At 41.8% G+C, this 15,176-nt stretch overlaps 1 protein-coding gene and 1 long non-coding RNA gene across 4 annotated transcripts in view; one reads left to right on the top strand and one right to left on the bottom strand.

The window, feature by feature from the left end:
- LOC115649173 overlaps nt 1–15,176 on the bottom strand; it is a 91,597-nt gene that overhangs the window by 19,301 nt on the left and 57,120 nt on the right. The window lies entirely within an intron of this gene.
- XPO1 (exportin 1) overlaps nt 1–15,176 on the top strand; it is an 83,037-nt gene that overhangs the window by 55,986 nt on the left and 11,875 nt on the right. The window contains exons 12-18 of the mRNA XM_030557846.1: nt 5,851–6,048; nt 7,355–7,493; nt 10,766–10,947; nt 11,968–12,124; nt 12,313–12,476; nt 14,079–14,213; nt 14,966–15,149. Coding sequence (XP_030413706.1) covers nt 5,851–6,048; nt 7,355–7,493; nt 10,766–10,947; nt 11,968–12,124; nt 12,313–12,476; nt 14,079–14,213; nt 14,966–15,149 — 1,159 coding nt within the window. The remainder of the gene's footprint in view (nt 1–5,850; nt 6,049–7,354; nt 7,494–10,765; nt 10,948–11,967; nt 12,125–12,312; nt 12,477–14,078; nt 14,214–14,965; nt 15,150–15,176) is intronic.

Raw genomic sequence — 15,176 nt, 5'->3', positions numbered from 1 at the left:
GTGGAGTTGCAGTGCTCCCAGCAGGTCAGGCAGGTGCTGCTGGGTAGCAGGAAACCATCAACTAGGGCCACCTACCTGGCTAAATGGAAGCGCTTCTCCATATGGTCGGGTCAGTGGGGTCTCGACCCGCTGGGGGTACCAATTCCAGCTGTCCTTGACTATTTGCTTCACCTAAGACAACTGGGCCTCTTCCTTTCCTCCATTCACGTTCATCTGGCAGCCATATCCGCTTTTCATCCGGGAGAGGGGCGTGCCTCGGTGTTTGCAAACCCACTGGTTGGGCATTTCCTCAAAGGTATGGACAGGCTCTTCCTGCATGTGCGTCAGCCGACCCCTGCTTGGGACGTGAATCTGGTCCTCTCGGGGCCTCCCTTCGAGCCTCTGGCTTCATGCTCCCTGCTGTGCCTGTCGTACAAGACCGCCTTCCTGGTGGCAATGACCTCGGCCCGATGGGTGTCGGAGCTTCGAGCGTTAACATCTGAGCCCCCGTACACAGTCTTCTACAAGGACAAGGTCCAACCTAGATCTCATCTGGCTTTCCTACCCAAGGGCGTTTCACAATTCCACATGGGCCAAGATATCTTTCTCCCGGTGTTTTATCCGAAACCACACACCTCCAGCGAAGAGTGGAGGCTACGCTCCCTGGATGTCCGCAGGGCCTTGGCCTTTTACATAGAGTGTACCAAGCCGTTCAGACGCTCAACCCAGCTCTTCATTGCAGTGGCAGAAAGGATGAAGGGGCTCCTGGTCTCCTCTCAGCGAAGCTCTTCGTGGATCGCGACTTGCATCCGGGAATGCTACCGTATAGCTAAGACTCTTGTTCCTCCGGTCACGGCCCACTCCACCAGGGCGCAGGCCTCCTCTGCGGCGTTCCTGGCTCAGGTTCCGACTCAAGAGATTTGTAGAGCGGCCACGTGGTCCTCCGTCCACACATTCTCGTCTCACTATGCCATCACGCACCAGGCTAGGGATGATGCAGCCTTCGGTCGCGCAGTACTCCAGTCAGCAGTTATCTCCAACCCCACCTCCTAAGGTTAGGTTTGTGAGTCACCTACTTTGAATGGACATGAACAACCAATTGAAGAAGAAAAAATGATTACCCACATTTTAGTAACTGTTGTTCTTCGAGATGTGGTGTTCATGTCCATTCCAACACCCACCCTCCTGCCCCTCTGTTGGAGTGCCGGCAAGAAGGAACTGAGGGGGTGGAGGGTCGGCGGGCCCCTTTATAGGGCGCTGTGGTGGCGCCACTCCAGGGGGCGCCCGGGCCGACCCTACGGACGCTGCTAGGGGAAAATCTTCCGGCTGGCGTGCACACGCACACGTACTTTGAATGGACATGAACAACACATCTTGAAGAACAACAGTTACTAAAAGGTGGGTAACCGTTTTATTCACTTGCTGTCAGCATTGCAGTCAGACACGGGTCGGCTACCCCTGGGCCACTTCCTAACTCCCCCTCAGAACGTACCTATCTCTGAAGAGGGTCATTGGGGAAGAGGGCCTCTGTCAGGGCTTGCATTTGCTCCGTGTTCGGGTCTGTAAATGGTCCTGGCAGTCATCTGCTTCCTCAGGGTCTGTGGCAGCCTCCCAGCTCAGGAGCTCGTAGAAGGCATCTGGCTCCTCTGAGGCCCCAACTGAGTTCTCCAGCCCACCTTTTATACTTCCTGTCCCACCCACTCACTTCTGGTGGGAGGGTTGAGTGTGGCGTGGCTCCGTCCACGAAGGTTCAGTGAGGGACCCCTCCCCCTCCAGGTCTGTGGGCAGCCAGTCCGCTTCACTACAGGGCTATAGAGGATGTTCCTTGAGAGGGAAGAAGTGGATGGGTGAGATTGTATGGCCTGCATTGTACAGGAGGTTAGACTAGATGATCATAATGGTCCCTTCTGACCTTAAAATCTGAGTCTGAGTCTATATAAGTTTTTCTCTCTCAGTATTTCGAAGGCCAAAGGGGGCCTAAGGCCCATCTTGAACCTGCATCACCTCAACAGATATCTCAAGAAACTAAAGTTCTACATAGTCTCTCTGACCTCCGTCATACCCTCCCTAGATCCAGGAGACTGGTACGCCTCCCTCAGTTTAATGGAGCTTGCTTTCACATCTCTATCTTCCACAGTCACTGAAGATTTCTCAGGTTTGTACGGGGTCAACACCACTAACAAACCACCGCTCTCCCCTTCAGCCTATCAGCAGCCCCACAGGTTTTCACAAAGTGTATGACAGGAGTAGCAGCCTTCCTCATGCACCGTGTGCAAGTCTATTCGTGCCTCGATGGCTGGCTGATCAAAGGTCAGTTGCATGCTCAGGTACAGCACAGCATCAGTACAGTCTGGGCCACCTTCTGGGCACTGGGCCTGCTGATTAAACAAGCGAAGTCAACTCTGGTCCCAGCTCAGAGAGTAGAGTTAATCGGGGCAGTGCTTGACTCAGCCCAATCAGAGTCTGCCTTTTGGAGGCCCAATTTCAAACTTATGTCGGACCTGATATCCAACATCACAGTCCACCAATGATGACTGTTCAGGTCTGCCTCAGACTATTGGGACACATGGAAGCATGTACTTACCTGAGACAGTATGCAAGGCTGCGCCTCTAGCCCCTCCAGATGTCGGTGACATATGTCTACTCCCTGAGTAGACACCATTTAGACTCACTGTCCCACCTACAGTCCTCGCTTCCCTGACCTGGTGGAGAGACCCAGAATCTGTAATGTTAGGGGGTACCCTTTGCTGGTCTTCCACTGTCTGTAGCCTTAACTTCAGTTAGACCTAGGTGGGGAGCCCACCTCAATTTCAGGACCCAGGGCCTCTGGTCCCAAGAACAACTCTCCCTACATATAAATGTCTGGGAACTCTGGGCTTAGCTTGCCACAAGTTCATTCCCTAGACCTCAAGGAAAGTGGTAAAGTCCTGACAGACAACATCACATCCATGTTTTATATCAACAAGCTCAATCTTCAGCCCGAAATGTGCTGGCGGATCACATCAGCAGAGCTTTTTTTTTCCTCACCATGAGTGTGGTTTTTTTTATTTTTATTTTTTTTTCACCTGGAAGTCTTCAGGGTCATCTTCCAGAGGTAAGAGCCTCCCCAGTTGGACCTATTTGCTACGAAGCAGAACAGGAAATGCCATCAGTACTGCTTGCTGTGTGGCCTCCTTCTCCAATGCCTTCCTGCTCTTGTGCACAGACCATGTACTATATAGACCTTTCCTCCAGTCCCCTTGGTTCACAATGTTCTCCTAAAAATCAAATGAGACAAGAGAAGGGTTATCCTGATAGCACGCTGGCATTGATTTGGCATGCCTCTGGACCTCTGTGGCAGCACCACTCACGCTCCCACTCTGCCCAGACTTGATCTCACAAGACCATTGCAGGTTACTTCACCTGAACCTCGCCTTACTGCACCTGACTGCATGGATGCTGAACCCTGAGGAACAGGTCTGCTTGGATCAGGTCTTGCAAAGTAATTGTCTTCCACCAGGGCTACCTACTTGGCTAAGTAGAAACGTGTCTCTTGCTGGGCCTCTGAATAGAATCTCTCTCTGTTCTGATCTTCTCTGCAATCTGTCTTAGACTGATCCACCTAATGCAGCAAGGTCTGGCTCTCTCATCTATTAAGGTTCATTCATTTCAGCCTTCCGCCCTCCAGTGAATGGCAGATCGGTGTTCTTCCATGAGATGACGGTCTGGTTTCTCAAGGAGTTGGAAAGATTCTATCCTCAGGGTTGCAAACCAACCCCTCCTTCACCATGGGACTTAAACTTGGTCCTGTCGAGGCTCACAGAGTGTCCCCCCCTTAAGTTGTTAGCATTGTACTCCAAAGCTCACTTTTTTGCTGGCTGTCCTCTTGGCCAGCAGGGTCTCTGAGATAAAGGCCTGACGTCGCAATCTCCTTAAATGGTGTTCTTCACTGACAAGTTCCAGCTGCAACCCCATTCAGCCTTTTTACCAAAGATGATGTCACAAATCCATAACAATCAGGTCATTTTTCTACTTGCCTTCCGAAAACCCAGCACCCACTAAGGAACATTGGCTTTGTACGTTGGACCTTAGGCAGGCTCTCGCCTTTTTATATTGAAAGGAGTAAGCCCTTCCACAAATCCAAACAACACTGTAGCAATAACGGAAAGGATGAGAGAACTACTTGTTTTATCGCAAAGAATCTCATCCTGACTAACTGCATGTATTCAGGCTTGCTATGAGCAGGTGAACATCCTGCTTTTGCCATTGTGACTGCTTATTCCACAATAGCCCAGGCTTCATCAGCAGCACCCAGTGCAGGTACAAGTCCAGGACATCTGCAGAGCCGTGACCTGATTGTTGAGTTGTACCTTCGCGACCCACTACACCGTCACCCAACAGGCACAAGATTGATGCCAGTTTCTGGAGATCAGTGTTACAGTCAGTATGTCCATGAACTCTGAGCCCACCTCCTGGGGTACTGTTTCTAACATGGAATGGACATGAGCAAGCTCTCGAAGAGCAAATGGTTACTAACCTTTTGTAACTGTTGTTCTTTGGGATATGTTGCCATGACCATTCCATGACCCACCCTCCTACGTCTTTGTCGGAGTTACCAGCAAAAAGGAACTGAGATGGTGCAGGGCCGGCGGCACCTCTTATACCAGTGCATACCCATGCAACACCAGAGGGCGCTAGAGTCAGCCCTATGGATACCACTAAGGGAAAAATCTTTGGCAACAGTGCGGGCAACACGCACACGCCTAGCATGGAATGGACATAAGAAAAAGTTATGGAAAGGTTAGTAAATTTTTTGCCAGTGTGAAAGCAAACATAGTAGTAGTTCAACTAGTCTTTCCATTGCTATCCCATATTGTATCAAGGACCTTTTGAAATCTCTCAGTTCGCTGCTTGTGGGAGCTATGCAGGGTTCTGTGCTACTCAGGTGGCATTCCATATGAAACTGTTTAGAACTGTGTTCATGTTGTTTTGAAACCGATGGATCACTTGATTCTCCTAGCGTGCGCAGCCTATGGGGACGACATCTAAAGATATTTCACTCCTTCCAACTGATCTTGTCCACAGTTGGCTGGTGATGTGGGATGTTGGTATCAACTGGAGGGAAAGATTAGCTAAGAGAGCATTGAATGTTGGAGTGTGTAGCCGAAACTCATGATTCCATATCAGAAATACAGTATACCAAATAGATTCCTTTTAATGTTGTGGTGTGCATATTGGTCAGCACCACTGTAGTAAGGAGAAAAAGGAAGTTATAAATAAAAGTAACTTTTATTTCCCTTCATGTGTCCTGTTAGAAATTTTCATTAAGTGCAAATGAGGAATGTTTGCCTTTCCTCTGTCAGCAGTTTAAACATCTACCGTCTGTGAGCAGCAAAAGATGATGCACTCAACAAAGACTACTTCTTCAAAATGCTGAACTCCACAACACTATGGCAGTGGTAATCTCGAGTAACCAGATATTGGTATTGTCCTGCTGAGAAACACCTTGGTTTAGGAGACTGTAAAAACACAGTGTCTTGCAGAAACTCAAGAGATGAATATCTTGATTAATCAAGAATTATACATAGAGATTCAATTATTTTGAGAAATTATCACCTTTTAATCAGGTTATTGTAACTTTTGAAAAGTATAGGTGTGTATGTTGGAAAAGTTCTCTGTGGTCACAGTCATGGCAGTTGATCATTTCTTGGTGCTGACCTTTAATTGTAATTGTAACATATTAATTCCTTTTGTTTCTAAATGTTATGGCAAAGATATATAAAAAGACTCACTAAAACAGTTTGGATAAATAAACCTTCAGCATCAAGGTATTATCCACAGAAAATACTGGTTGACCAATAATTCAATTTTGTGTAAATCACATTTCTGTAGGCTCTTCACTATATGTTGCTGGTGTCAGAAGTTGAAGAAACTGAAATTTTTAAGATTTGTCTTGAATACTGGAATCATTTGGCTGCTGAACTGTATAGAGAGAGTCCATTTTCGACATCTGCTTCTCCATTGCTTTCGGGAAGTCAACATTTTGATGTTCCTCCCAGGAGACAGCTTTATCTGCCTGTTCTGTCAAAGGTAATGTTAGGGGAATTCATGTTTAATTGAATGTGCCATAAGTAGGGCTCCGTGTTGGTCACAGAAGTTACATATTCTGTAACTTTTGCAGTGGCTGACCCTAGGGCTGCCCAAGCAGCTATCTCGGGGGCCAACTGCTCAGGTGGCTCCGCAGCCAGCTGTTACTGGACTGACCCCGGGGCCAGCTACAGTGGCCACTGCTCAGACAGCCCAGGGCAGCAGTCCCGGGAGCGGCCACAGCAGCTTCTGCTCAGCGGATCCTAGCAGCTGGTGCTGATGCACCCCCCCAGCAGTGGTTCCCTGGGGCACCCTCCCCCCCCGTAGTAATCAGGCATATTTATAGTATAAGTCATGGACAGGTCACGGGCAATAAACAAAAATTCTTTACCTGTGACCTATCTGATTGATTTTTACTAAAAATACCTGTGACTAAATCGTAGCCTTAACCATAAGTTTACATATATCCTTGTGCAAAAGGAAATCTGTACTTTGTATGACCAGTGTCTCAGTATAAGGGAATATTTCTGACAACATTCCTGCTTTGGCTGGTGACTAGTTACTCCACCCCTTGAGCTATTAAATTGTGGCACCGGTATATCTTGTTTTATACCTTGTACATTAATACTCAGAGTACATGGAGGGACACTACTTATTAGTTAGTCTATGGCATCTAAACCTTTGTCAGTGGTAAAAATCATATAATCTCATCACCCATATTGAATACAAACTAAATGGAAAAAATTGAATAAACATCTTGATTAAATGTGCCTTAAATAACTTAATGCAGCATGAATGTTGACATCTTCCAATATCTCAGACGTTTGGAAATTGAATTTTAACTTTCCCATACATTTGGTCTATTTGTGTGAGAGGTGCCCAGTAGGCATGTCAAGTCCTCTAAGATTATCTTTGTCTTCTGGTTTAAAGCATATATTTTGAAGTCCTGTTTGTATTTTGGTTAAAGTATGTATGTGCTCTGCATTTCAAGGCCAAAATATAGTCCTTATCTTAATGGGAAGAGGAGGCCTCAGTGGAAGAGACTATATTTTGATTGCATCATGCTGCCTTTCTTTTTGGCATTCTTCTGAGTTAAAATAACTCCGTTAGTAACTTCTTTCATAACTAGGCGTAAGTGTCTGTCTAAGGCTAAACCTATTGGAGACCATAAAGTCTTCTTGTTTTACTCTCCTAACAAAAAATACTTTGAATATTTGACTGGTCAATTGACCGTTTACTCTTGAACTAGTCAAATGCTCAACCCTAAATGTGTCTTAATCTAAAACTGTTGATTCTCTGGTAAACATAGGTCCGGTTGTTAATGGTTAGCCGTATGGCTAAACCAGAAGAAGTGCTGGTTGTGGAAAATGATCAGGGGGAAGTTGTACGAGAATTCATGAAGGATACAGATTCCATAAACTTGTACAAGAATATGAGGGAGACGCTGGGTAAGTTAACGACTTATCTGATCTTATGAATATACAGCAACAAAATATGAAATCCTTTGACTAAATGCTAGCTTACAATCTAATTTAGACAGACAACGCAAGGAAGAATAACTACTGATCAAGATAAGTGTGGGGAGAAGGTATGAGGGAGAAGAAATGCAAGAATGAGGACTGGAGTACTACTCTAGGAAGACTATCCCCAGAGAAGCAGTTGACTTAATTTTTAGAGTTTTTTCCTTGTCATTTTTTTGTCTTGAAGTTTATCTATTAATTTATTATGGTCAGGTGCAACCATTTTAAGTAAATAACACCAGGAAAAAAATTAATAAATTAAAGGAAAAATAAATGTGTGTGTATATAGGAGGGGGGGAAGTAGCTTAGGGGCATTATCTTAAAGGTTTTTAATTATTAGGACCAAGCTCATTGGTGAAGGAAACTAAGGTCTTGTTTACATTACCCAATTTTGTCAGCAAAAGGCAGTTTTTGCAAACAAAATAGTGGAGATGTACACAATACAAAGCTACTTTTGACAGCAAAACTCTGTGTTGCTGACAAAATAAAACCACCTTGATGAGAGGCATAAAGTTTTTTTTTTTTGGTGGCAAAATTAAGGTGACAAACTGTAGTCACTGTAGGCGCTGCTGTTCATTATAGCAGTATAAGTGGCTTCCCTCAGTGTGCTACAGTGCCCACCATGACTGCTCTGCTCGCTGTTTTGAACTCTGATCCCCTGTAGGCTTTCACCCTTCCACTTTTTCAAAAGTTCTGGGAAGCTTTGGCATTCCTCAGCGTGGAGTACAGTTGCCAGGTGTCCAGTTTTCAACCGGAATGCACGGTTGAAAAGGGACCCTGGCAGCTCCCATCAGCACCACTGACTGGGCTGTTAAAAGTGCAGTCGGTAGCGCAGCAGGGCTAAGACAAGCTCTTTATGGCTCCTGGAAGCAGCCAGCATGTCCCTGTGGCTCCTTAAACAATTTTTTACAGGTCTCCTTGTCTGAGACATGACATACCAGCTCCAAAGGAGAACTTTTCAGAAGGTGTAGTCAATAAAAAGAGAGTCCTGTGGCACCTTATAGACTAATAGATGTATTGGAGCATAAGCTTTTGTGAGTGAATACCCACTTCATCAGACGCATGTCAGACATATGTTAGTCTATAAGATGCCACAGGACTCTTTGTTGCTTTTTACAGATCCAGACTAACACGGCTACCCCTCTGATACTTTTTAAAAAAAAAATCTTTGTAACCTTAATTATTCATTTGAAAAAAGAACCAACAGCAAACTACCATCTTGACAGAATCGTGCATAGTAGAAATAAAATTGGTTTTCCCATTACATCACAACTTTGAAAGAGTGTTTCCATTATGAAACATTAGAAATCATTCATACTAGGCATTATGAAAGAGTCCCTGCTGCTAGAAAGTATCAAGATGTTTGCTGAACAAATACACAAAATACTTCTCCAATGTATAATTTTAAAAAATCTGAAGGTTTACTAAAGGAAATTCAGAAAAATTAAAAACCCCACTTTGGATTATTAGAATACAAAATGTGCATCTATTAGTCATGAATAATTCTGGCAAGCACTGTGAACCACCATATTTAAGACTGTTTGGGCGAAATATCTGTAGGAGTTGTGAATATTATCACATCCTTTGACCACACTGTAGAGTACCTGATCAGTGTTTATTACATACCTAAGAAACAGTAATCTTCAGCATTTGTTCTAGGTATGTAATATATCTACTCTTCTGCTTGGTATCTTAATCTGTTCAGTGATGGTTCTTCACCTTCCAGTTTGGTCATTGAATTCTAGCCATGTAATGTGTTCATCTTGTATATTCCTAGACCCAAAAAAACCTTGATGTTGAAAGTGTGCATCAGTAACTTCAGGATTTAAAAAAAAAAAAAAAAAAAAGTAATTACACTGGTGTAATTATCTTACAACAGTGTTCTAAACCATAGAAATTTAGAGTTAAAGATATACTTAATAGAAATCTAAACATAAGGCACCCAACTCTGCTACATCGTGGAATAAATATAGGATTATGAGTAAGGCATTTTAAGGGTGGTTGTCCCAGATTATTTAGTCTGTTTAATCTATACTTTTTTCTTTCCCCTCTCCTGACATTACAGGCATAGTTAAGGTTGCTTGGGTGTCTTAGTGCTTAGTTTTGAGACAACCATCATATCCCTGGAATTTTTTTTTACACTTGTTACTGATACGTATGCTCAACCTCAACTTCATTTTGATGTAGTTTGTTTCAGGGAAATTCCTTAGCTCTATTTAAAAAAAAAAAATAGAATTTCATACAGGAACAAGAAACATTGTTACCCTGCAATATGATGTAAATATACGTGTCAACCTTAAGTCACCTTTTTTTTTTTATTTTAACTGTAGTTTGGCTACTTTGATGTGCCAGTAAGAGTGCACCAGCTAGTTAAACTGGGGTTAGAACGGCCAGAGCAGTACAAAGCAGCCAAAGCATATTGGTGAATCTGGCCTTCAAGTTGCAGCTGACTTACTGATGTAGTGGACAGTCAATGAGACCATTGCTGTTAAAATTGAGGATGGGAGAGCTCTGTCTCTGATGTCCTGAAGTGTCTGTGTGCAGCTGGAGCTCAGGCAGCACTGTGGTGAGGGGCTTTTCAACATGAGACCTAAGGTAGCATGCATCCACAGAATCTTGAAAGAACAGTGACAGTTGAATCAAGTTATCTACTAGTGGGAACTCCATCTCCCTTATAGCACTGAGTCATTATAACCAATAGAATTGTTGCGTACAAACTAACAAGTGGTAATTCAACCCATCCCTCTCATGTCACATTGGCCTCACTTACGGGTTACCTGAGCCTATGTAATCTTAACAGTTAGATACAACCATTGTTAGTAATTTAGCTTAATAGTGGTCTAAGTTCTCCAAATGCAGTTTATGAATAAGATTTAATTAACGTTAACTATATAGAAAGTGTGAACTATCTGCGTTATATTGTTTAGGACAAAGAGAAAACTTGACGTAAATGTTAAATTTTTATAGAACCCTGTTTTTAATTATTTTTAACTCGTAAACTAACATTTGCTTAAATCCTAAAGTTACAGTCCAGCGTGAACTTTTAAAGGAAGGATATGCTGTAGTTTTGTATGAAAACTGCATATGTATGAAATAGAACTCAATCTCTGCTATGAAGTTGTGACCAGCACCTCCATAATGTACTATGACTGCTTAAAAAGTGGATTTGTAACATATTAAAATGTAATTGTTTCTTTCAGTTTATCTTACGCATCTGGATTATGCAGATACTGAACGAATAATGACCGAAAAACTTCACAATCAAGTGAATGGAACAGAATGGTCATGGAAGAATTTGAATACTCTGTGTTGGGCTATTGGGTCAATCAGTGGAGCAATGCATGAAGAGGATGAAAAACGATTTCTTGTTACAGTAATTAAGGTATAATGTCATAAAACTAGTGGGTTCCTCACATTCACGCCAGAACAGCTGGTAGGTTCAAAAGAGCAATGGTGATTTCTTTTAAATTCTTTGAAGATATTAACATTTGCTGCACATTTTTATTGAACTACACTGTAGAAAAAAGCAAACTGACTAGTCAGGATATATTACATTTGTATAAAATCATGTGAAAAGGAGCCTTGGCTATCATGCCTATAAAGGAAATTACTGAGATAAGTTTTACACTGGGTTAATTCAGAAGAAGTTAAGTTTAGCATGCATTTCTCTTTAATTTAAGGTCATAACCTTCACTGCTATAGGCAATGAGGGGAGAATAGCATTCTTGCCATATACATTTTTGATTTATTAGAATTTTAGTTTTATCAATAGATGTGTGACAGAGTGGAAAACCTGTCAAAACTGAGGCTCTGCTTGGTAAAATTCAAGATTCCTTAGAAAAGAGGCATTTCTTACCACGTTTTAAAAATTCACACAGTAATTCATATTAAATTATTTCTTTCAGTTGTCATTTTTTATACTCACCAATATAGACTAGTAGGTAGCCAGTCCCTTATGTTACAGGAAGAACGTAAGACTGGTTGGTTTTTATTTAATAAATTTCACAAACTGCTTGCCTTCACTTGGTACAAAACACTGAGGATTGCTTACACTTTTACATTCATACCTGAAGTGAATTTAAGTTCATGTGACAATTCTTAATAAGCTGTATTTAAAATAATTTCTGGGTAGAAAACTGCTTTCTTGTCCTTCCAAAAAATTTTACTAAATCTCTGTAATTCTAATATCCTAACTTTAATCTACGTTGTTCAAATGTATTGAAACAATTATGAAGCCTGATTTGGTGATCTTTTTGGTATTTGTCAGGTATTGCCAAACTACAGTTTTAGCATTGGTGGTTATAGTACTTTAAATTTTGCCCCATCACAGTTCTAAGAAAATACAAACATTAAACATGAAAAGAGAGACAAGTACAGGTTGTTTTTTTTTTTGCCCTTGCAGGATCTTCTGGGACTCTGTGAACAAAAGCGAGGGAAAGATAACAAAGCTATTATTGCATCAAATATCATGTATATAGTAGGTCAATATCCACGGTTTTTGAGAGCTCACTGGAAATTTTTGAAGACAGTAGTCAACAAGCTTTTTGAATTCATGCATGGTAAGTATGTTTGATGTTTCATCACTTTTCTGCTCACTAACACCTTAAATTTTTGGGGACCTAAATGTTCAAATATTACTTTCATATTGGAGCTGCTGATTGCGTGTGTATGTGTGCGCGCACGTGTGCACACCTGTAGAATCTTTGTAAAGAGCATAAAAGTCACACATAATTATATTTTAATTTAGAAACCCATGATGGTGTCCAGGATATGGCTTGTGATACCTTCATAAAAATAGCACAGAAATGCCGCCGACACTTTGTTCAGGTTCAAGTGGGAGAAGTCATGCCATTCATTGATGAGATCCTGAACAACATTAATACAATCATTTGTGATCTTCAGCCACAGCAGGTATGTCAAATTCAGCAATGATACGTAGTAGCTCTGGCTGATATTTAAAAGCCATGGTGAAATAGTGGTAGGGCTTTCTAGGAGACTTGAATTCTGTTTCCTAGTCTTGCTGGTAGGGCATAATCCCGTGGTACTAGAAGAATGCTTATGTTATTGTGTGGGGGTTTAATTAACATCCTTCAGCAGACTTCGTTCTTCCTCCTCTCCAGGAGATTAAGTGGGTTTAATAGGATCCCATTTATTTCTTTAACAAGAATTAAGTTCTGTTTGAATAATTTTTTGGGATAAACATTTTAACGTTTCCCACCTAATTGTTTTTATTTAATGGTTTTAACATGGCATAGAGTAGTATCCCACCAACAGCATGCAACTACTGAAATGTTCAAGAATACAGGTAAAACAAACAGTACATAATATGTCAGATGGGAACCATAGTTTGATAAAACTAGAGACAAACACAACTTAATGTATATGTTGTAGCAGTGATTCTTGCAACTTTCTCTGTGGGTAAAATGGCTTAGCATCTGGGGAAGATCTAATTTAGGGAGTGGTGATAGCCACTCCTGTAGTTGAAAGATATAATTAGCTTCCCATTGTAAGTGATTTTTTTTAATCACCCTCCAAATGTACCCTAAAAGAAATTGGAGGGAGACATGTACTAAAAAGTATCAGAGGGGTAGCCGTGTTAGTCTGGATCTGTAAAAGCAGCAAAGAATCCTGTGGCACCTTACAGACTAACAGACGTTTTGGAGCATGAGCTTTCGTGGGTGAATACCCACTTCATCATGCATCTGATGAAGCGGGTATTCACCCACGAAAGCTCATGCTCCAAAACGTCTGTTAGTCTATAAGGTGCCACAGGATTCTTTGCTGCAAGTACTAAAAAGGAATTAGGTGGCATGCATCTGAGCTCGCTGGTCTTGCAATGTGTGGCTCTGGGAGGGATGCAGAATAAGGATGGGGAAGACAGACTGATAAAATGTGAAAGTAAGATGAAGGCGGTACAAAGGAGTGGGGATATGGAAGGAGAGGAGGGAGGTAAATGGGGTGCATGGTGAAGGACTGAATAAAATACTTTTACCCATGTTAAGTGTTCTTTCTAAATGGTTTTTAAATGTGTCAAAATTTCAGTATTTGTTTCCCCATTCCCTCTCCATTTTCCCCTGCAGTACACTACACTGTATAGCTTACTGAGTCAGTAGGACAGTTACCTTACTTTGATGGACCTCACAAGATTTGTTAAAACGGGCCTTCCTCCCTGCTGTACACCCGATACCCCAGTTTGATGTAAACCTTGTTATTTAAAAAAAAAAACTGGGAACCTGCACACAAACCTGATGAAAGAATCTGAAGTTTGAAAGAGTTTTAGTGAAGTCCAGCAAACATCCAAAAATAGTCAGTTTTGATATTTGGTGTAAAGTGAGTGTTGGGAATATTCTCAGTTAAAACATACTTCCTGCTTCAACTCTTTGTGAACAACTTTTAAAAATTGTGTATGTACCACTAGAGATATAGGAATGGCTGCATAAAGAAGTGTTTTAACATTACGTCTTAACTCTGAAAACTTTTCTTTCTATCTCACTTGTTTCTCGTTCAAATCAGGTGCATACATTCTATGAAGCTGTTGGATACATGATTGGGGCACAGACTGACCAAACTGTACAGGAGCATCTGATAGAAAAATACATGTTGCTACCTAATCAAGTGTGGGACAGCATAATTCAACAGGCAACAAAAGTAAGAGCACCATGGAAATGTTAACTTCTAAGTATTTTATGTTAAGAGAGACAAACATTCAGCAGGATATTTTAATAAGGTTTAATTTTGTGCTTGATCTGACATTGCATGGACTAATTCTGGAGGTACTTGGCCAAATATTGGGTGGTAGGATAATTGGCATGATAGTTAAAGTATTGTGAAAATGAGGGGGGAAACAAAAAGGAAGTGGTTTAACTGTAACACTACTCCAGGTAGGAGGGTTGTCTTCTCCTCCAGCCACTGCTAATAGTTAAGCACTAAAGAGCAATCCTCATTTTTGTGAAGGAAAGTAAGAGGCCTGTTTTTCTTATGCAGATCCCTGCTGTGACAAGAACAAGCTTTGTTCTCTACCTCTTATTCTGCCATTGGACCATTGTTTCTTCTCACTTTTTTTTTTACCCTCTCATGTGTCTCAGCTCCCATTCCCCTGTCCTTATGTTCTTCCTTCTTTTGGGGTTATACTTGTACTGCTCCTCATGTTCACGATACTTCTCCACAAAAGCAATATTGAAGTAATCCCAATTTCATCCCATTGTTGCTCTTGCCATCACTAAGTGCCATGAGCCACAGCAGCAGCGTAGATGCTGTCTCCTGCAGTGAGATAGTCTTAACACATTGATAGGGTAAATGTTTGAAATGACTGACTGACTGAATTTTTATTTCATAAAAAATTATCAGAAGCTCAGTTTTGTTCAGTTAATGAGACTAACTTAATTACTATTCTTCAATAGAATGTTGATATTCTAAAGGATCCTGAAACAGTTAAACAGCTGGGTAGCATTCTGAAAACAAATGTAAGAGCATGTAAAGCAGTCGGACACCCCTTTGTGATACAGCTTGGAAGAATTTATTTAGATATGCTGAATGTGTACAAGTGCCTAAGTGAAAATATTTCTGCAGCTATTCAGGCTAATGGTAAGAATTTCCATGTTATTTCTAACA

This window comes from Gopherus evgoodei, chromosome 3 (assembly GCF_007399415.2).
Source record: "Gopherus evgoodei ecotype Sinaloan lineage chromosome 3, rGopEvg1_v1.p, whole genome shotgun sequence".
In the NCBI taxonomy this organism is placed as follows: Eukaryota; Metazoa; Chordata; order Testudines; family Testudinidae; genus Gopherus; species Gopherus evgoodei.
Note: the sequence above shows the minus strand (reverse complement) of the source record. Positions and strands in the feature narration are given on the sequence as shown.